Genomic DNA, 24,118 nt, shown 5'->3' on the forward strand with positions numbered 1-24,118 from the left:
AAATGAAGCCAGGTAACAAGAAGGCAAAGATAAGAACAGGGCATGGGTCTTTTAAAAATAGTCTGAGGAGAACAAAAGTCTACAAAAAAGATGTTTTTGTTTAATTTTTTTAAGTGGCTATAGTGTAAAAAAGAACGAAAAAAGGGACTTTTGTATTGTGGTAGATGGGACTAGTAACTGCTAATATAAAGGCTCGTCAATTCATATTTTTTTCTCTACAGAAAAGAATAACACATACTGAGAAATTAAAGATCAAAAATGCCTAAAGGAAGCTACCATACAAAGACAGTAAGCCAGAAGGCTTCAAATTACCTGGCACCCTAAATTTGCATTCTTGGATCCTTAAGAACTAGGAGATATGATTAATAAAACTGTGACAGCAATATCTGAAAGATCACAGAAAATGGAAAAGTACCACAAGACTGAAGAGGAGCAAATTTGTCTGAACTTTCAAAAAGGGAAAGAAAATTTGGATTAAACCATGGTCCAGGTGTATTGAGGATATAAAGAAAAGGCAGGAACACAAAAATAAAAAATCTCTTGGCCTCAAGGGGCCTCTACAGTTATTTGGGGTAAGCAACACCTATAAGTGGCACACACAAGATACCAAAATAGAAGGAACATAAAGGGGAGGGGTTCTAGGAGATGCCATGGTTGAGAGTCGGGGTGCACCAGGAAAAACCTCCTGAAGAAAGTGAGATTTAAGCTAAGTCACAGAGGAAGCCAGGAATGTCAAAAAGCAAACATGGGAAGGCATGGGTAATAATAGCCAGCACAAAAGCACAGACATGGAGTATTGTGTATGAGGCATAGCAAATTATTCTGTATCAATGGAACATAAAAGTATGTGGAAGAATATGAAATGTAAGAAGATTGGAGAGGTAAAAGGAGTTTGTGAAAACAAACAATCTAAGCAAGACTAGGGCCTGAACCAGTGGCGATTATATGAGAAGAGAAGACTTACACTAGATTATGAAGGTAGAAATTAAAAGTCATGCAAATATTGGGCATAATATTACTAGGAGTTTATTGTGGTATATGGTGTAAGAAACACATATGCCCATATTTTTCTGGATCTTCATATTCTTCTTTCCTTACTATAAAATAATATTCCACTACATCTATATTTTTGGATTAAATCAGTGATTAAATTGTTATAGGAACTTACAGTGAACAAATTATCAGTTATGCCTCTATTCTGCATATATTAGTCTGAGATCTGCCTGGGACAGTGAAAGTTTAAGTAACTTGCTCAGGGTATATAATGCAGGACCTATGTGTTAGAAGAAGGTCTTGGGCCATTCTTCCTGACTCTGATATCTGAAGACTTTCTACAGTGACATGCTGCTTCTATACTAGTTATCAATTTTTTCAGTCATTATACAATTGATGGGCTTTTGCTTGTTAGCACAAGAAAATGCTGTCATGACTATTTTGGTATATATGGATTTATGTTTCTGTCTTTTGACTTCCTTTGGGTCCAGTAATGGGATTACTAGATTCATGGATAAGAACAGTTTACTTTCTTGTAACCAACTGATCATCATTTATAGTCTACAATTCTCTTGAAAACCTCCATATATTTATTGGTGAATGGCTCTCTTGGTATCATAAATTTATTTCTCTTTCTCATCTTTCTTGGAGGTCAGTCTATTATCAGTGATAAAAGAAAAGATGTTTCCCTCTTGGCAGTTTATTAATGAAGGATCTAATTTTTAGTCCGTCTTCACTGATTAGAAATTGTCTATTTTAGTATTTATGAACACTTCTTTCCTTTTTTGTTAAGAATTCTTCTCTTAGTCATATATATATATATACATATATATATNTTGTTAGCACAAGAAAATGCTGTCATGACTATTTTGGTATATATGGATTTATGTTTCTGTCTTTTGACTTCCTTTGGGTCCAGTAATGGGATTACTAGATTCATGGATAAGAACAGTTTACTTTCTTGTAACCAACTGATCATCATTTATAGTCTACAATTCTCTTGAAAACCTCCATATATTTATTGGTGAATGGCTCTCTTGGTATCATAAATTTATTTCTCTTTCTCATCTTTCTTGGAGGTCAGTCTATTATCAGTGATAAAAGAAAAGATGTTTCCCTCTTGGCAGTTTATTAATGAAGGATCTAATTTTTAGTCCGTCTTCACTGATTAGAAATTGTCTATTTTAGTATTTATGAACACTTCTTTCCTTTTTTGTTAAGAATTCTTCTCTTAGTCATATATATATATATATATATGAAAGGGATCCAATTTGTTAGCTTCAAAAATTTTTATAAGACCTTTATTTAGGTCAGTGATGGGCAAACTTTTTAAAGAGGGGGCCAAAGGAAAGGAAATGCTCATCTGTCAATGTTTCTAAGGCAACTCTTTCGAAGTTTCATTGTATTGTATCCTACTCAATGTATTCGTCAGATTAGGAATAGTGTCACCCGGATGGATAGAACATTTCAGGGGGCCGCATCTGGCCCATGGGCAGTAGTTTGCCCATCACTTTTTTAGGTCATACCACTTTGAGCTTACTGTGGTATATGGTGTAAGCTGCTGATCCAAATTTAATTTCTACAGAAGTACCTTCCAATTCACCCCTCATTTCATGCCAAATCTGGAGCCCTTCACCTTGAATAATTTAGGTTGTTGGGATAAATCTATAATGATAAAATTCTCTGGAGACTGTATATTTACTTTTATAATTATTTGTTAAAGTTAGCAAGAGAGAGAAAGACCATAAGATCACCAGGCTGTTCTAACTAAAAACCACTTGCATGGCTCCAGCACCTAGTTGTGGCTCAAGAGCAGCTAAAGTTCAGGAAGAGAGAGAGAGTTCTGGCCTCCTCTCACTCGCTTATAATGCCAGTATTCGTCACTCCTCTGGGAGTTTCTGATTGGACAGGTTTTAGCCTCAGCTTGGTCCCAAGACCTGACATCCACACCCATCACACAGGGACTTCTGCCAGTCCCTTTCATGTATGGCAAGACTCTAAGTAGCCACACATGAGCATCCAAAGGGTGGAACTGGTATCAAGAATCTGTTTTTAAACAGAATAAGTGGGTACAATTTATATTAAATACACGCAAATCACACACCAAAAAAAAGGGTTCTTTTCAATTACTTCTGCTTCTGTCTTATCTAGACCATTCCACAGATTTATTTTCAAATATTTTTATGACTACTGCTTTTAAATAGTTTGACATCTGACAATACAATGCTCTCTCCAGGCATATTTTTTCTCATTAGTTCATTTTTTTCATTAATTGAGCAGGTCCTATGTTCCTCCAAATGAGTTTAGTTATTTGTCTAAATAAAGTCATAGGAGAGAAATTAATTTTCTAACAGACTACAAAGCACTAAGCTGTGTTTCATTTATTTATACAAAAGAGTTAGTGGCTTCCCCACATTCAAACTAAATTATTAATTAGCAAATTAATTATCTACTATTCCATTTGTAGAATTTTTAAGTCAGAAGAAACCTATAATTCAATCTGTTACATCAAAAGAAATTAATACCTACTGGATGCTGTTAAATTAGAACAAAGTCTAAGGGAAATACATACATATGTATTTGTAAAGGCTTTAGACTGGAGACATAAAAATGATAACCTCTAAAGGGTTTCTTTCAGCTAAAAAAATTTCCTTGATTCTATAAGTATAGTGAATAGTTTCTTTATTGAAATATGCTGCAATGTTCAGTTCTGACACTGGGTGGTGCCCCAAGAGCTTTGAGTAGTCCTCTATCCAAAATGGTACCTATTATCAGCTAAGTAGTTTCTAGGTGCCTATATTAATCCATAATAGTTAAAACAGTACTCCTCCACCTCCTTATGGCTCAGGAATCCAAATGCTCCATATTTCTGAACATATGGAAAGGTCAGTAAAGAAAATCAGGCATATACAATATTATTTCACCTGTACTATGTACTAGGACTTCAAGAAAGAAGATATTATATCCACCCCTCTCACAAAATCAAATAATACTAAAGAGTATCAAGGTACTGTTGATATATAATAAGTAACTGTACACCCGGTCTTCACTTTGCTGTGGTATTACACTAACACATTAGCTCTTATTATTTCTTCAAATTCACAATGACTATTTTAATATAAGTACCTCACAAAGCATATCACACTAACAATCTAAACTCAACTTTACATAATCCCTTTGAATTCTGAAGCCTGGTTGAGATAGTAATCATTATGTGTATATGCCTATGCATGTTATTAAAACATAACCACCTTTATTAACAGTTGTAACTCAACCATTAATACATAAGTGTATTAAATAATATTTTAAGTGTTTCCCAAATACAAAGTGCTGACAGTCTATATGGGGTGGATGGGGTGTCTGGAAGACTACCACCTCTGGTATGAGAGCTGCCAAGACTGTTTCAGGGCTCCTCATCCATCTTTCACCCAGCTCTCACCTGTGGCTTCAAACAACGCCCCAAGTAAAACCCACTAGGCAGACAGACTAAACCAAGTGGAGGGTAACCAACAAACAGTCTCCTAACCAGTTGATGAATTAAGGGAAAGTCTACCCCTCCAATCTTGTGAAGACTTCCCCCAGAGGAATGGGCAGATGATAACAACTTGTTCCAGTGACCATGGATACTCTTTGGGGTGCTTAGAGCTTGGTCAGACATCAGAGATGCCACAGTCATCCACTGCATCCCAGGTCATTGCCAGTTGTCCTGATTTTTATCTTGCCACTGGACTTGGAGGACTCTGGAAAAGAGAAAGAGGCTTCCGACTTTGTGCCTCGATTAAATCCAATTCATGTACAGGTCAAGACTTCACCCCGTGATGTCATTAGTCCTCTTTGAAAACAAAGAACAAAAAGGACAGCTTTTATTCACTTTTCAACAGCTTCTCCTGGGTATAAGAAGTCACATATTTGGCATTCAAATTCACTAGGAATAGGAAAAATAATCTTTTCCTTTTTTTTAAAAGCATTAAAATTATACTCTCACCACCAGTTAAAGGTCTTTTCCTGTAATCTACCTCACTCCCACTTAATCCAATACAAAATTCCAAACATTCCCCTTTTCTGCTCTAACCTAATACTGTCGAGGTAGCTACGTGACACAGTGGTCAAGAGTGCCTGGCCTGAAGTCAGGAAGATTCCTCTTCTTGAGTTCAAATCTGACCTGAAGACTGCTTACTAGATGTGTGACCTTGGGCAACTCACTTAATCCTATTGAAGAGTTTCCTCATCTGTAAAATTAACTAGAGAAAGAAATGACAAACCACTCCAATATCTTTGCCAAGAAAACCCCAAATGGGGTCAGGAAGAGTCAATTAAGAGTAAAAAAAAAGATTAACCAACAACAATTACTGTCAAGAGCACTACTATCCATTGAGTTACTCTTACTTACAACCTCAGTATCATCCTGGACTTTTCTCTTGCCAAGACTTGTAAAGGCAGAAATAGCATCTCTCCTACATATCCCCTTTTCTCCACTTCCAAGTGCTCATCAGCTCATACATGAAAAGGACCTCTGGATAACTTCTTTCCTCAAGTCTTCCCCCTCCTTTCCTTTTTCAATCTAGCCTCCTCTCAGGCTCCAAAGTGACTTCCTAAAGCACAAGCCTATTCCAAAAATTACCTCCAGGAACCCCTTCGTAATCTGATTCCTTCTTAACTTTCTATTCTTTTACATTTTACTATCCTCCTTGTGCGGTTTCTCATACAAGGATCCTTGCTTTAAATGACTATGCCCATTCCTGAAATCTTCTCCCTTCTCATCTTTGCCTCCTGACTTTTTCAGATTCCTTCAAGACTCAGTTCAAATCTTGTCTTCCCGCAGGAGGTTCTTGTTCCAACATAGTGCCTTCCCTTTACATTGCATTTTATCTTCTATAAACATAGTTGTTTGCAAGTTGTTTCCACAACTGCAATTGCAAGCTCCTTGAGGGCAGGAGCCGTGTTCTTTCCTTTCTTTGAAATTTCAGGGCTTGGCACAATGCCTGGCACACAGTAAGCACTTAATACAATGCTTGCTGACAGATACCTACTGAAGCATATTACAGGCTTGAAACAAATGCAGCTAACTAAAAAAGTGGGCAGACTCCAGTCCAATAAGCAAATTAAAGAAATGCTAATAAAATTAGTTAACATATAAAAAAACTATAGTATCAGAAACTAGGGTAGAAATTTTAAGACATACTTATATGTTTAACATGCAAAAAATTAAAGAAAGAATTCAAGCAAGTTTTTAAATTAAGAGAGGAAAATAACAGTAAATAAGAAATCAGTAAACAGTAAAACTCATAAAAATTGAGGACAAAAGAATTTGAAACATCAATGGAAAAAACAAAAGTAGGTCTGCTAAAAGAATGAAACAAAAAATGGCAAAACAAAAAAACACCAAAACACACAAACTCAGAAAATCTAAAAATATGTAGATAAAGTGATAGATTTGGAAGACAGAACAATGACAAAGTATCAAAATAACTGGGGTCTCAATCAACAAAAATAACTGAATTTGATTACTAGTTCAAGAAACTGCTCAAAGTCTCAAATTTCTAACAGGCAGAAATAAATTCAACTTCATTTTTACTTTGTAAGGAATATAAAGTTAAATAAAAACTAAATGTAGTGGTGCTAGAATTAAGAAATTATAGGTTCACACCCCAACTGGACAAATCACTTAATTGCTGAGCCATGGCTGCAAAATAAATAAATAAATAACTGGCCAAATAAACAAACAAATAAATAAACAAATGAATGAATGAATGAATAAATAAATGACTGACTGAATAAATAAATAAATGAGCGAATGAATGAATGAATGAATGAATGAATGAATGAATAAATGGAATTGTTAAATTAGAGGGCTAGACAAGATGTCCTCTAAGGTACCTACCAGTTCTAAAACATGATATTATGATCCTAAAGACACCACAAAGAAAAAAAGTGAACTGCCAAAAAGAACTTTGAGAAAGAGAACCAAATAATTTGGAAATGACATATGAACCACTTAAAAACATGGGCTTTCGTCCCAGAATCAATTGCCCAGAAAATTTAAGCATTTTGTTGAAAGTAAAGGATGAAAATTTTCAAATAAAAAAATTTTTTTCAAACAAGGAATACATGAAGAAAATCCATCCTTAAAAATAGTCTTGAAACTAATTAAATACTTAGAAAACTAGATAATTTTCTACTGTAACTAACTAGTTATATAATGTTTACACTTCAATATTTCAAGAACAGGGGGCAACAAGATAGCATAGTGGGTAGAGCCAGGCCTAGAGATGGAGGTCTTGGGTTCGAATCTGGCCTCTGACACCTATTAGCTGAGTGACCTTGGGCAAGTTACTTAGCCCCTATTGCCCGGCTCTTACCACTCTTCTGTCTTGGAACCAATATTTAGTATTGATTCTAAGAGGGAAGGTAAGAGTTTTAAAAAAGCATTTTTTTTCCAAGAACACCTGTGATTTTACTAGGGTGTGAGAAAAACCAGGCAGAATGCAACCTGTACTTTAGTAGATGATCTTCATAAGTCATAGTGGCCAAAAATTCAATTCCTAATCAATGGTCAATGATCTGGTAGAGAGCCCCTCCAAACTTAGCTCAGTTGTTCCTAAACAACAGACACACAATCTGGCAAAGATTATACTCCACTGGCACAGCCTTTAAGAATTCAAGGTCACCTTCCTAATTAGGCATCAAAGTATAGCATCAATAGGATGTCCTTTAATAGCATGAGAGCCAGCAAAAAATGACAAAAAATAATCACAATATTATACTGGTTAAATTATTGAATAATACAGTTGGACTTGAGAAAGAAAAAAAGCTCCATGCTGTAGGTCAGGCATGAGAAAAGAAACAGAAGAGTGGAAGTAGTGCAAACTAGGACAAAATTAAAAGAGGCTAACTCCATTATCCAGTTCCCTCCTCTCTCTTCTCAGCACTGGATAAGAAAAAAATAAGAAAAAGAACCCATAATATCATCTTGCAAGAACTCCAGGAACATAGGACAAAAGAGTATTTACATAGTTGGTATACATGGTATATTCTAAAGATTCTTCTTTGCAAATAGTAACAAGTCAGATATGACAACTAAGCCTGCACTGCACAATATTAAGAAAACTGAGATCAAAATCTTGGAGTTTGGGTTCCTTAAAGAAACTTCCACAGAATTTGCTTATTTTAATTTTTGATAGTAATTTGGTATCTGAGGCATTTATGAAACAGAGCACAGTGCTTCTGTCTAGCAATTTAGTCTCCTTTTCTAGCACCCAACTAAAATTGTATACTTTTCATAAAACAAGAAAAAAAATGTTTTTCGTGAAGAGGCTATTAAAGTTTATTTCATTGTTTATTTTTAGTCATCTCTGCAATTTGGTATTCAGATGAACATTATCAACTACTCAAAACAAAATGAATTTAAGAACCACTTTTCTTAGCACTTCCTGGAGGCACTTAATTACTTGATTCAAAAAATTTACTGTCACAAGTTTACTTTTGAGTAAGTTAAGCAGAATATGGATATTTTATTCTGCATTATGAATTTGTCTAATCACTAAAACATCAACCACTGCTAAAACATGCTATTTACCCTATCTGCTTCATTTTTCTTTAAGTTTAATTTAAATGTTTAAAATACTTGTCAATAAATGAACCTTCTTTGTATAAGTACAGAACTCAAAAGTGACAACTAACAATTTTTCCCTTTCATAATCATAATTTTAGAAATATTAATGACAATATACAAACATCATACATATAATCATTTATAATGCTTACCATAACATAATTTATTAAACAATCTTAGTAAATTATAATTTGGTCACTAAAGGAAATTTGAGCCATCAAATCATAGATGTAATTTCCATACCTATCCAATTATTGTTTTGCTTATTTAAAACAAGTAATTTTTAATTATATAGGAATATAGTCATTTATATAAATATCAAGACATCATATTCAACACTCCTAAATTATTAAAACATGCTTTCATGCTATATAAATTTTATTTCTTGAACTACATTTCTCTATAAAAATTTATTCACAAGTCCCATAAAAGGAAATGTTCATCAGACATAATTTTGCTTTTTTGAACTGGTAAATTCTGTGCTTTTACTGGAACAATGATACTTATCTGTGCTTACCTAGCACCTTACTTCTTCTGATGACCCAATCTGCGGATGAGCCATGGCTTTTCATCTTTTTCTGTCCTGCCACCTATCTTTTACTCATTTCATTGTTCATTCATACCTCCACCAGAGAGCAAATAAAGAGAAGAGAAAGAAAATGTGTTTCACTACTTGTTAATAAGGTCTTAGAGTGTGAAAATAGTTACATGTATGACACAAATTAATTAGGTGATAGATCTAACTAAAATTCTCATGAGATCATTTCATCCATCCAATTTATCCCACTACATACTCAAGAGGAAGTCTAATTTCATTCTATTCACATCTATGATGCTAAAAAGTAGCAACCCATCCTCTGACATTTAGTAAGCTATAACCCTGGGAAAGTTATTTAAACTTTCATGACTTCCCTACAATAAAAAAATGGAAATTATATCTTAACTAGAAGAGGTTTAGCATTACCATATAGCACTGTGATAGAATAAAGAGAAGATAGGAAGGGGAGAAAGGGAGAGAGGAAAGAGGGAGGAGAGGCAGAGGGAGAGACACAGAGAGTCAGTCTTAAGGCCATCCATGCAGAGCTTTATGAAAATTTCACCATCATTTTACCAACTAATTATACTTTCCCAAATCATAAAGATTTGTTTTTAAACAATTCGGAAGAAGCTAATTTATATCTTTATCATTCTAATCCTGTTTGCAATTCAGTACTGTGAGGTGTAAAAAATATTGGATACAGAACTTTAGGACATCAGTTTGAATTCTGGCTCTGTTACTACCTATGCAACAGGAGTAGGTTAACTTCTCTAGGTCTCAGTTTCCTCATCTGTAAAAATGAAAAGGTGGACCAATATGGTCTTCAAAAAACTTTCAAGCTTTAAATCTAAGTTCCTGTGATTCCCCAAATTCAGCATTCAGTTTCTCCCTTTCTCCCACTCCCAGATTATACCACATTATCAGGAGAATGAGCAACACATTGGTTTCCATTCTGGTATCATCAGGAAAGAGAACTTTTTTCCTCATTAAAAGGAACATAGGATCATATATTTTGAGTTAGAAGGTACCTTAGAGGCCAACTCTTCCTTCATTTTATAGATGAGGAAACTGAGACCAAAGGAAGTTACAATGACTTAGCTTATGGGCACTTATTTATTATTTATATATTTGGTAATATAGTTGATAAAAGCACTGGGTCAGGAGTTTCAAATCTGGCATGAGACAATTACTAGTTGCGTGACCCTGGGTGAGTTACTTAACTTTTTGTCTGTCTATTTTCTCAAATGTAAAAGGGAGATTATAATAGCACGAACTTATATTTTAAGGATCAAATTATATAATATTTTTGAAGTGCACAATCCAAGTACATGGTAGGTACTATATAAAAGCTTATTTACTTTCTCTCCCTTTACTCAATGTTCCAAATGGAATAAAAGAGCCAGAAATCAAACTCAGAGCCACTGGCTCCAAATACAATGAACTTTCCATTCAGAAAGTGATACAACATACTCAGAATCACAAAAGCATATCCCATAAGTCTCAGGGCAGTTTTCAGTTTTAACAACTTCAGAAATATAGATTTCACAAACATAAAAAAAATTTGGCAGGTTATTTTAAAAAAATTTAGAGTAATCATTCTTATTAAAATTCAACATAACCATCACTTTGTGCTATACATTGCTCTACTCAATTTTCTAAGTTTGTAAAAATTTTCATCAGGTGCTACTCAATGACTGAAAGGACTGCACTTTTAATTCTAGCCTTAAGGCCAAACAAAGAATGGGGCTTTAATGCATATATGAAGGTTTTGATGTGACCCTACAAGTAAAAACTAATGGAAATAAATCAAGTGAGCAAGGTAAACAAGCAAAAGGATCTCCTTTACTGATCCACAGTCTGAGAACATCTTCCAAAAACTATTTCACACACACACAAAATATGACAAAGTACCCATCTAACTAAAATTGAAATTTTATTATTCAAAATTCACAAAACTATGAAAGAAATATAAATAATCTTTCAAATGATATTCTTTTGTAAGTTTGTAGCACATATACTTCTGAAGTCATTAAAGTTTTAAAACTGCACTTAGACATAGGTAGGGGGCACAGTGGATAAAGAATAGGACCTAGAATCTGGAAGACTTGAGTTCAAATCAGATCTCAGACACTAGCTGTGTGAACAAGTCATTTAAACTGTTTGCTCAGTTTCTTCATCTGTATAATAGGGATGATAAAAGTAGTATCTATCACCCAGGATTACTGTAAAGATCAAATAAGATAGTAATTGTAAAGTGCACTTAATGCTTAATAAAAGTTATTATTACTGGTGTCAAAGGCAAGATTTGAACTAGGGTCTTCCTGACTCCAAGCCTAGCACTAGATAATTAGTCAAGAAGAAACTTCATAGCCCTGCCTCTACCCCCTCCATTTTTTGTGGCAGCAAAATAGTAATACTGACAACCAAACAGGTATCCTAGACTGGAAAATAGCTAAACAAACTCAGGTACATAGTAGCCATAATGGAATATTATAACACTATAGGAAATGAAATATATGAAGAACTCAAAGAAGCATAGGAATTGATAAAAAGTAAAGTAAGCAGAATTAGGAAAATATACATGACGACGACAACAATGTAAATAGAAAGAACAATAAAAATTAATATTATCTAATTACGACGACCAAGTTTGACCTTGGAGCAGAACTGAGAAAATGACACATTAAGAGGGTACAGAATATTGCACATTCCATTAGACATTATCAATGTGCTTTCTAGTTTTGCTTAAGTGACTTTTCCCCCCCTTAAAAAAAAAATACTTTTTAGAAGGAATAATTTGGGTGTGGGTTAATGGGCAGAGATATTTATGAAAATTAATGTGATATAAAAATGAAAGGGATCAATAAAAGAAAAACAGATAATTACACATATACAATAACATCTAATTGTAAAATACTTTATAGACTTCAAAAATATTATCTTATTTTATCCTTACTATAATCCCATGAGGTAGGGTAAAATCTTACAAAAGCATAAAACCATAAAGAGAATCTTTCTGCATTCACAAGTTTTAGGTTATCTTCTCTTAGATGCTTCCCCTTCAAAGGAGAAAAGATTAAAGTGAAAACATTTATGATCTTTCTCACTTAAGAAAAAATTTTAAATTATGTAAAACAAGTCCTAAAACTTTACCAAGTACATTTAGTGCTAATAAAAATATCTAACAAAAAAGTATGTTGCTCTATTTTCACAGCTCAAATATCACTGGATGCTAAAGCAGAAAAGCCTAAAACACCACCTGTATTTTTCAGATGAGAAAAAATGAGGCCTACATTTGGCAAAGTAAAGTCATAGAAGCTAAAATCCAAATCTTCTGATACCCAGCCCATTTCTCTATTCATACTAACTCTCTACGAAGCAAGTTAAGTCATCTGTGTACTTAAGAGCAAAATGAAAGGACAGTTTGCCACACTAACATCTTATGACCAGTTACAAAGATATTAGGTATTTCTCTTTTAAATGGCCTTCCTCAGCAAGAGATCAAAATGAAAATAAGACACTTAGAATCAATCTTGTATATAATAGTTTAAAATTTTTTTAATTAAAAAAAAATTTTTACTTGTAGTAAATTTTAACTAACCTAGGGACATAGCATGTTCCAGTTCATCTGAAATGTATGTTTTCTGAAGTTATCTGGCCCTTATGAAATGCATTTGTTTAGAAAGGGTGAAATCACTGATTTAAAGGTTTTGGGGTAAAGTTTGTGCCTACCAATTGGGGTAATGATGAACAAACTTGGTTATGTGAATGTAAAAGAAAATTATTGTGAAATAAGAATTCTGATAAACTTGGGAAAATCTGTATGAATGAATGTAAAATAAAATATTCATAACATAAGCAAAAGAGACCAAATGACTACAGTAATGAAATTGAAAAGAATAAGTGAAAGCTAAACTGTGACTAATTATAATAACCAATTTTAGCTCTAAAATAGATAATAAAGCATTGCTTCTTTCTCTTGATAGAGGAGAGGGTCTAAAGGAGCAGAGTGTTAATTCCAGAAGGTCACTCCATCAGTTGTTTTTCCTCAATCACTTTTCTTGGTTAGAGGGAAGATTCAATTCATGATGAGAGAGGGATGGAAAAAGGAGAGAGCAGAAAGCTATGTAGAAATTGGTGATTTTTTTAGAAGGTATCAATAATTCTTTTTTTATGTGTAAAGTGAATTGGAGCTTTATTATAATAGAGATGAAGAATTAACAGTTATTTCACTATTCCTTGCAATAGTTTTTAAAAGAACAAATAATGGGTAGGTATAAAAGGTAAAATTTAAATGGTGTTTTTGGTAAATTGGAATATTTGCTAAGGGGAAAAAAAACAATAATTGGGGGTGTAGAAATTCCACCCATGCAATATATGGGAATGTAGGGAATACCACGTTTAAGAAGGAAAAAAGAAATAACAGATAAAACTTTATATTTCAAACAAAAAAAGTCTCCCATTCTCAACACAAACTATTCAAAAGGATCAGGAATACATTAAGAAAACAAACAATATTCCTCATTTCCTAAAATGTCATTTACTTAACATCATAGAATGAGATATTAAAACAATGGCTTTTCCAGATGACCAAAGCTGGCCCTTTGAAACACCAAATTTTAGAGTAGGTAACTTTTAGAGATGAAAAGGAAAGCTGAAGATTATGTAGTACTACCACCTCATTGCCTCAATAAAGCCCACATTCCCAAAGTCATATAGGCAGTTAGTGGCAAGGGTGGCCTCAAACACAAGTCTTCTGCGATTCAGTATAGCAATCTTTCTAAAAGAGGATTGCTATGGTTATTGGAACTATTTCTGATACACTTTGATAGATCTAGGCACTATGATAAATCCATTCATCAATGTGGGTAGAGACTACAGTCCATGCACTGAGCTCTGATTCATTTCTCCTCCCTTTATACAAGTCCTGTCCATGTGTTCCTATAAGCTCTCCACAGAGAATCCACTCAGCTTTAATCCTGGATCTCTTCACACATGTGACTATCAATGGAGCCCTCAAGCTAACCATCTCTTGCTATATGACAAACTGACATACCTTCCCAATTACATATCCTTCTAAAGATGTCCTTTGACAAAGTTCTTCCTAGGAAACTCTTTTCTCAGTAATGTTCAGCCTATGTTCACTCATTATGCATGGCTCTACAATGTTTAGAGCTCAATGAAATCAATTTAACATTATCCACAAACAGAGGCGTCTAAAAGAACTCATTATCTAGCAAATATCTTTTGTGAGAATAGCTCTGTTTTATGATTAAATTAATACTAACACAAAGATAGCTGAATAATGTTTATTTTTGTTAAATTCTTAAAGGACTTGTGTATTATTTTGACCTATGCAAGGGAAACAACTGTTGGAGGAAAAACCTTAAGGCAACATTTTGCTTTAGTAAGCCAAATGTCTTTATATTAAAAACAAACAAAAGCAACAATAAGAATCCTGAGAAACTGTGTTCTCTGTACTTTCCAGTCAAATGTGTAACAGTTAATTATGGGGTCTTCTATATAAAATATCTTTTACTAAGATCTGTCAATTCCCTTTTCAAACTTTAGTCAAATACAGCAACAAAATGGTCTTTCTATATAGATATGTATCAAGTTCATGTATAATGAACTGTATGATGTGTAATTGATTCTCATTAAGATTTTATATAGAGGGCAAAGCAAATGGATCAATTTTGTTGTTCAGTCATTTTTCAATTGTGTTTGACTCTTCATGACCACACCAGTATTCTCTTGGAAAAGACACTGGGGTGGTTTCCCATTTCCTTCTCCTGCTCATTTTACAGATAAGAAACTTAGGCAAATAGGGTTTAGTGACCTGTCTAGGTCAAACAGCTAGTCTGAGGCTAGATTTGAACTAAGGAGAATGAGTCTTTCCTGACTCCAGAACTAGCACTCTATCCTGTGGCACCTAGCTGTTCCGTGAGTCAGTAATTACTGATATTTTCTTTTTTTTATTTTGTAGCAATAAAGTCTTTTTTCCAAGTATGTAACATCCTCTCCTTTTCAGAAATTTTTGATGGAAGTTTTCTTTAAATGCATTAATACAGAAGGAGTTTCTTCCCCTTTTTCAGGTTTTCTTAAAAGAATTATGAAATTATAATTTAACTGTTCTGGTTCATCATTATGAATAGTGATGGTAATCTTTAATTATGGTAATTAATGGTATGAGTAAGGTACCACAGTGCAGTAAATCACTTTTTAGATATGGAAGATCTTTCTCCCTTACACTAAATAGTCTCAAACTACTAATGACCTTCCAATTATTCCTACTTTTAATTTTTTTTCCAGTTCTTTCTGCTGTTGAGATATCCAGCTATTATTTTTCTCTTCAAAGTTGCTTGCCTCTAACAACTCCCTGATCCTTTCCCATCCACCTACAGAAAAACAGCAACATTGTTGGGAACTGGGAAAGTAGATGTATTACATCTAAACTTGCAATCTAAAGTTGCAATGAGGATCTGAAAGGCACAGACATATTTGTATATAGATTTTGTAAATTACACTCTGGCTACTGAAAAGCTTCCCACTCCATCCCAGGGAGGAAGAAGGGGAACTGACACAGGAAGAGGTTCTTCTTAACTCTAAACCAAGAAGTCTAGGAGTTGTGTCATGGGCCCCTTTGGCAGTATGGTGAACTCTGCAAACCTTTTCTCTGAACAATGTTTCTAAATGCAAAAAATAAATACACAGGATTATTTTTTTTAAACTAATCATATTGAAGTACAATTTTAAAAAGTATTTTAAGAATCCCTGTTCTAGACAAAGAGGTGTTACTATATGTTAAAACAAAGTTATTCTAATATAGTAGTACAAAGCCTAAAAAGATCTAACATCTAACTACCACCTTTGAATCAAAAATGCAAGAGTTATAAATAAGAGAAAATTATAAAATCCACTTGTTCTTCATACTATGGCTAAATATAAAATTTTAATATCATAGTGAAGAGTTTCTAATAGTAAGGCCTTTTTTTTCTGACTAAAGAGAGAAAAAGAAGGCAAACTAGCTCGATAAGTGTGTAATTAGAATTTGCTCCCCAGGACTCTCTCTCTCCCTCTCTCAGCATCCCATTTGCGTATTTATGTTAACATACTAACATAAATGGGTTGCTGGGAGAGAAAGTCCTGAGGAGCAAATTCTAATTACACATAAGAAACTGAGTGCAGGAGAATTCCTAAATAAGATAAAATTAAAAAACTAAAAAAAAATAAAATATGAACTAAAAATACCATTTAAAACAAATAATTCAGCAAAAAATACGTATCACAAAAAGAACAAAACAACCAATTATACTACTAACTTCTCTAGAAACTCTATTGACATTTCCCATTGTATCAGTCAAGCAGGCAATTTTGGGTCTTTTCTGTCAGGAAAAAAGTACAAGATCCTGACATCATCCAAGTAAGTTAAATTAATGAAATATACCCAAAAGAACTTATAAACATGTTTCCAAAAACAAAGCAATCCCACAGAATTAACTTCAACTAAAAGCCAGCAACATGAAGCTCCAATCTATTGATAATTCCTATACATTGTAGATTGACTAAATTAGACAAAAAAAAAGGGGGGGGGGGAATCAAAATATGCAAAATCGAAACTTCTGCCCCAATAAACACTCGTACATTTCAGAGAGCTGAAGTTTTTCTTGATATACATCAACTAAATTTCCTAAAGCACATGAAGAAATTAAGTCCTACAAAAAAATCAGGATTTCCATTTCTGATTTAGAGAAAGCAGAAGATTGTAAACAATACTGCAGACTATAAGTTTTCCAACACTTAGGGGAAATTTAATTAGCTTGCTATGAAGAAATCTGAATAAATTACAAAAGATGCAAAAAATTCTAGGTATCAAATGATGCTGCTGCTAAATTAATCCTGACTTATGACTACTGAAAACCATGCTAAACCTATAAAGCAAAATCAGATTCTTACCTGGGGAGGGTAATTGCTCTCAGAAGACCATCGTGAAGATTGGTCATTTGGCTTATCCACTAAAATATTCCTAAAACAGAGGAAAAGAAAAACATCTTAAGTTCAAATCACTCCCAATAATTGACTCTATTTGCAGTATTACACATAATTCTTTCATTATGGATAACAAAAAATTTATGTAAATACTTAAAAGTAAGGTAATCAGGCCATAGATCAATAATCCAAAGACCAATGCAGTAAGATCTCTTTATAATATAGTTTTTCCTTATAGTCCTCTCATTGGAATTACTTACATCTCAGGAGGAAGAACTAATGTTTTCACCAGGTCAAGTTCTACTCCTCAAGAGGAAAGCATAGGCTCCTTTTCCCTGCTGTGTGGCCTTGGGGAAGTCAATTAACCTCTCTGATCCTGAGTTTCCTTATACACAAAATGAGGAGCAGACTGAAATTGTCCTTTCCAGTCATAGTCTAGGATCCTATATTACTGTTGTTCATCCTTTGTTTTCAAAGAGGACCACTGGCATCACAGGTAATACTTTGACGGGCACACCAAATAGATTTAAGTGAGGCAGAGTTGCACAAAATCCTCAACCTCACCATGAATCATTCAAGTCTAGTGGTGAGACAAAGAAAGGTCAAGAGTACTGGCAATGGCCAGAGATGCGGTGGATAATTTTGGAATCTCCAATGTCTGACCAAGCCTTAGGCTCCCCACAGAGCCTGCTTCAGTCACCTTCATGACTGTTAGAACAAACTGTTCTCATCTGTTTATTCTGCTGTAGGAAGTCTTCACATAACTGGGGTAGACATACCCCTATGCCACTGATGTGTTCGAGGGCTGCAGGTCAATATTCTATTTGCTTACATGTGCTATCTCCCTAATTAAACTTAAGTTCCTTGAGAGCACGGACTCTCCCTTATTTCTGGTCAGTCAGTCAACAAGCATTCATTAAGTATATGTCAGAAGCTATGCTACATGCTGAGAATATGAAGAAAAGAAAAAAAACAGTCTTTCTTTGTATTACCCTTGCTTAGCATAATGCCTGGCATATAGTAAGCATTTATAAATGTTTATTTCATTGATAAAATAGTATGTAATAGAAAGAAAATACAGAAAAAGTTCTAGAAATAAATATGAAAAAGGAGAGATTGATTTCAGTTGGGGAATCATTGATTAGAACTAGAAAGGCCCTTACTTTTCCCTATTAGAAAAATGAAGTCCAGGGAAGTGTTGTGACTTGCCTACTGTCCTAGAAGAATTAAATGGCAGAGTCAGGATTCAAACCCTGGGAGAATGATTTTTTGCCTTCAAGCAGTTGATGATGAGGAAGAGTCAAATAAGATTTAGTTACATATCTGAAAGGAAGTCAAGTTTTGTAGAAGAAAATTAAGACTAGAGGGAGAATTAAGGCATCAATAATTATAAATCAGAAAGAGGAAAAAATATCAGGAAGAGCTGTAACTCAGGGACAAAGAAAACAATCTAGTAAGACAGTGAATTACCAAAAAATGCCCTTCTGGATCCACATGGGAGCAAGATAAAAACTTGGGAGGAGATAAGAGGAATAATATAAATAATCAAAGTATCCACTCTGCATCTAGAATTTTATTTGTGCTATTTTAAAAGTTGTACAAATTAATGGAGAAAATAATTTCATAAAAGCTTTTAATATTCCATAGCTCTAAATCTTCTAAGATAAACAGAATTCAGAGACCTACTCAAAGATTCATCTTCTACCACCTAGAGGCAACTGACAGTACTGCAGAGATCAGTTACAATGGGGAAATTCCCCTTTACAAGATAACTAAAACCTAGTCACTTACACATTTCATCATGATGCTTCCCAAAATGGCAATTTTAGGTATTAATCCCAAAAAGGCTTACAAGTAGATATGATTATATGTTTTTATAATAATGGAAAATGTAACTATAGTGTATACTATAATGATACTGTACTAAAATAAATGATACTACATAGTTAATTGATTTGCCCCAGAGAAGTTCCTTAACTTTCTTGTTAAAATATTCAAGGTGCTTTACTATACAACAATATGTATAATAATGCAGTACTAAACTCTGAGCTAGAATTCAAGAAACTAGAGTTTATAAACTCTACTAAACCAGAGTTTCCAATCTTTGATCTTCTGCAAATAAATAATTTATGTATTCTCATGTGCCTTAGGGTCCTCAACTGTAAAACTAGGGGATTAAACCAGATGAGAAGTTTCTAAGGCTCCTTACAACTAGAAACTTTAATAGTTTTACAATTTGCTAGAAACTTTCATTGAAATGAATGAGTGAATAAAAGCATTTATTAAACATGTCAAGTAACAATAAAATGAACAATAGTTACACCAATGTCAAAAAGAACCAAGGAGGGCTCTTTTTCTGGACTAAAAAGGACAACCGTTTTTCCTTAGAAAGTATATGGAAGTAACTGTTAAATATGCCCCACTAATCGAGTAGGAACTCTAAAATTTAACTGGGCAAAAAAAACCTTCAATAAAAATCCCTGGATAAAACCCTAAAATTTAACTCAAATATATATGTGTGTGTGTATGTGTACATATAACGATATATATTGGAGGGGGAGAAGTAGTATGTCATAGTAGATTGTGAGTTGGTCTTAAAATTAGAAATTGAAGTTTCTCCTGTGACACATAATAGCTGTGTGACTCTGGGTTAGTGACAACCTCTCAGTGTTCTAGGAAACTGAAAGACCGAAGTTCAGAGAAAGTGATGGCCTGAGTTAGTGGAAGAAGTATCTTCACCTGAGTATTCCCTACTAGTGAAACTACAGATCACATTCCTTGTACCTTGTATGGCTGTAAATTTGAACTTACCAGAAAAATGTGAGTAAAAAGAGTAATTGTAAAAATACCACTAGAAGAGTGGAGAATATAGGAAAAGTCATGAACCAACAGGCATTCTTTCTGGAAGAAAAATTCAGTCTTTACATTTTAGGTTTTGCGGGTTTTTTTTGTTGTTTTTTTTTTAATGGTAACAGAAACCAGAGCAATAAGGAGCTGAGGAGTGTCAGCATTTCATTATTAAACTTACTACTATTCAGACTGTATATAAAATACCCTTCAGGTCAAGGGAAGCAAAAAGGAAAAATAAGAAAAGTAAAAAGAGATTAATGGAACAGTTTTAATACTCAAACAAGAAACCTAAGATGATCCATATGGAACTTCACCCCCTATTACAAACAACCTTGGTATCCTTACCAAGAAAGAGCCCTTAGACCCTCTGGGACTAAGAACTTCAATCTTTCTTGGGCACCAGGATGTAAAGAGCAAGCCCTCAGTTTTTTCAACTGTATGAATGATCCTCCCATTCCCAACTTCCATTCATGTTTCTGGGAAATTTAAAGAATGCTTTTGGTGATAAATATTCAATGAAGGCAAACACCTAAAGGCATGTAGAATAAATATTGCTAAACAAAGTTTCTGTAGTAAGAGAATAACCATTAAACTATTAGAACTACCACCAAGGTTAAGCTAATAGCAAGTCTTCAAAAAAAAAAATCATAAAAGAAACAAGTTAGTGGCTCAGTAAATAGAGACCCAGACCTAGAGATGGGAGGTCTTGGGTTCAAATCTGGCCTCAGATACTTCCTAGCTGCTTGACCCTGGACAAGTCACTTAACTCCTATTGCCTAGCCCCATAATGGTGAACCTATGGAATGCATGCCAAAGACGGCATTTGGGGACCAAAAAGGAGCTAAGAAATAGGAGGCCCACGTGGTAGAACTTATCATCATCAAGATTCCCTTTGAGAATATTGGGATATATTTATGCCTAGTTTGTAGACTTTCAAAACAGTAATGTAAATAAGTTATTTACATTTTTGGTAAATGAAAATGAGAAAAAAAATTTGTTTCTATTTTTCATAGGAAGAAAGCAGTGAAAAATACTTGACTCCAGAATCAAAAGCACTTGGTTTAAAAATCTAATCTCTTATGCTTACGATCTGTATAATCTCAGGAAAAATCACTTAACCTTGCTGACTTCAGTTTCCTCATCTGAAAATAAGGAGGTTGGGGGCAGCTGGGTAGCTCAGTGGATTGGGAGCCGGGCCTAGAGATGGGAGGTCCTAGGTTCAAATCTGGCCTCAGACACTTCCCAGCTGTGTGACCCTGGGCAAGTCACTTGACCCCCACTGCCTACCCTTAACACTCTTCTGCCTTGGAGTCAATACATAGTATATGACTCCAATATGGAAGGCAAGGGTTTTTTAAAAAATAAAAATAAAAAATAAGGAGGTTGTACCAAGTATCCTCCTGCTTCTAAGTCTATGATCCAGTGATCAAGAGTTTATTTTCAAAACTAATACTTTAGCCTAGAGATTTACTTTTTCAACAGGATTAACCCCTATATTTCTATAAAAGAGCACTATTATTAATTCTGGAGAATTTATCACACCATTAACTTCACCTATTTTAACCAAAATAGTCTATCTACTGCCCCCAGCAAATTATATGAAAACTTGTTGATGAATTTAGAATTTCAACCAAAAGTTATACCACTTAAATACAGAGAAAGGCTTTGCAAGAAGTTCCAGTCTAACACAGAAAGGTACAACAATTATGCCGGGAGCTATAACAGTGCCAACTAATAGTTTCTTCACCTACTACCCAGTTCCACATCACAGACTTTAAGAAAACTTGTGCCTAGATGTGGCTTTCCAGAGAGAAGTAGTCTCAGACCTTAGGCTATGTAGTAAACAAGGAGCAAGCTCAAAAACTTATTGGATCTGACACCAAAAGCAAAGCAGTGGGTTTCAGTTCAAGCCTCAAGCCCAGTCTAAAATCAGCAGAGAAACAAGCAAGGCAGGAATTCCAAACCAAAGCAAAGAATTGACATTCTGAACCAATAAAACTTACTTGAGTCCAAAAGAAGTCTACAGGAAATACAACCAGGGACAAGCCCACAAATGTATTGCTCAGGTTCAAATCTAGGTGAAGAACTTCTAGAGCTCAAACTAGTAAGACAGTAATCACATGGCCATTGATCAGACCACTTTAGGGGCTTGTAGGTCCTCAGTCTGACCAGTCTTTGAGATTTTGGATAACACAACACTAATTAACTCAAAAAAGCAGCCATGAGACAACAAATTCAGTTCAGATATTCCTTTCAAAAGTGGTCAGAAGCCAGTCATAACACAAAGTCCAAAGTTAAGCTGGAAGAATGAACAAACATTAAAAGGATCCCACTATAAAATGCCGGGATGACAGAGATTCTCAAGAGGTATTCAGAAGAGGAGAATAATTCTAAAACATCTCCAAGTTGATAAGCCTCAAAAAAAAAAAAACAGTTCAGGCATAAACAAACATTAAAAAGTTAAATATATTTTTACAGTTGATAGTATTAGAGTAAAAAGAAATGAGAAATATGGAAAGAAAATTGACAAGCTGACACAAGAATCTTATCTCACCCAAGCAACAAACTTCCTGAAAATCTGAATGGCTAAAATGAAAGAAGTGGAGAGTAATGAATGCTGGAGGGGATGTGGCAAAACTGGGACATTAATGCACTGCTTGTGGAGTTGTGAACTGATCCAACCATTCTGGCTGGCAATTTAGGAACTATGCTCAAAAGGCTATAAAAGAATGCCTGCCCTTTGATCCAGCCATACTATTGTTGGGTTTGTATCCCAAAGAGATCATAGATAAACAGACTTGTACGAAAATATTTATAGCCACGCTTTTTGTGGTAGCAAAAAACTGGAAAATGAGGGTATGTCCTTCAATGGGGGAATGGCTGAACAAATTATGGTATATGCTGGTGAAGGAATACTATTGTGCTCAAAGGAATAATAAACTGGAGGAATTCCATGTGAACTGGAAAGACCTCCAGGAATTGATGCAGAGTGAAAGGAGCAGAGCCAGAAGTACATTGTACACAGAGACTGATATACTATGGTAAAATAGAATGTAATGGACTTCTGTACCAGCAGCACTGCAATGACACAAGACAGCTCTGAGGGATTTATGGTAAAGAACGCTACCCACATTCAGAGGAAGGACTGCAGGAGAGGAAACATAAGAAAAACAACTGATTGAACGCATGGGTTGAGGTGGACATCATTGGGGATGTAGACTGGAAACTACCACACCAATGCAACTATCAACAATTTGGAAATAGGTCTTGATCAATGACACATGTTAAAACCAATGGAAATGTGCATCGGCCATGGGTGTGGGGGAAAGTAAGAGCATGAATCATGTAACCATGTTAAAAATGAATATTAATAAATGTTTTAAAAAAATATCAGAGCCAAAATCCAGGGCTTTCAAGTTAAAAAAAATTAAATATATAGTGCAAGCCAGAAAGAAAGAATTCAAGGAGCCACTGTAACACCAAGGAAGCTCTTATGGGGAAAAGCACAATCCAAATCACATACATTTTATCAGCCACTACTACAAAGTAGACTATGTTATTCCAAAATGTAAAAACTATACACAATCAAGAATAACTTAATACCCAGCAAGATTGAGTATAATCCAAAAGGGGAAAATTGGATTTTTAATGAAAGAGGGTATCCCAAGCATTTCTGATGAAAACACCACAACTAAAAATGAACTTTGGACTGCAAACAAAGGAGTTAATAAGAACATAAAAATGTAAACATGCATTAACAATTATAAGGGAATAAACAAGATTGAACTGCTTACAGTGTAATATAGGTAAATGATATATGAATCTCCTCAGAATCATATCATTATCAGAAGTTATAAAGTGAATCTAATTAGACAAAAGACCTGGGAATGGTTCTGTTAGGCAAAACTTGAACCTCACTCTCATCTGAACTGATCAAAGGAAAGAAGTATACACATAGAACTGCATACAGAAATATATTTAACAATAGGAAACAAAAAGGAAAGGGAAAAGAGGACAAGTAGTGCAAATTTAAGGAAAAGATTAGTCCTAAGCAAAATTAACTCCAACTAAGGATGTAAAAAATATTTATATATATTGTGGCAAAGAATTGGAAAATACCAAAGTTGGGGAAGTCG

The 24,118-nt window shown here is 34.4% G+C and overlaps 1 protein-coding gene across 1 annotated transcript in view; it reads right to left on the reverse strand.

Moving 5' to 3' along the window:
- The window catches only part of MKLN1 (muskelin 1), a 240,632-nt gene that overhangs the window by 189,995 nt on the left and 26,519 nt on the right, over positions 1–24,118 (reverse strand). Inside the window, exon 2 of the mRNA XM_044679015.1 lies at positions 17,100–17,169. Coding sequence (XP_044534950.1) covers positions 17,100–17,169 — 70 coding nt within the window. The remainder of the gene's footprint in view (positions 1–17,099; positions 17,170–24,118) is intronic.

This window comes from Gracilinanus agilis, chromosome 5, assembly GCF_016433145.1.
Source record: "Gracilinanus agilis isolate LMUSP501 chromosome 5, AgileGrace, whole genome shotgun sequence".
Classification (NCBI taxonomy): domain Eukaryota; kingdom Metazoa; phylum Chordata; class Mammalia; order Didelphimorphia; family Didelphidae; genus Gracilinanus; species Gracilinanus agilis.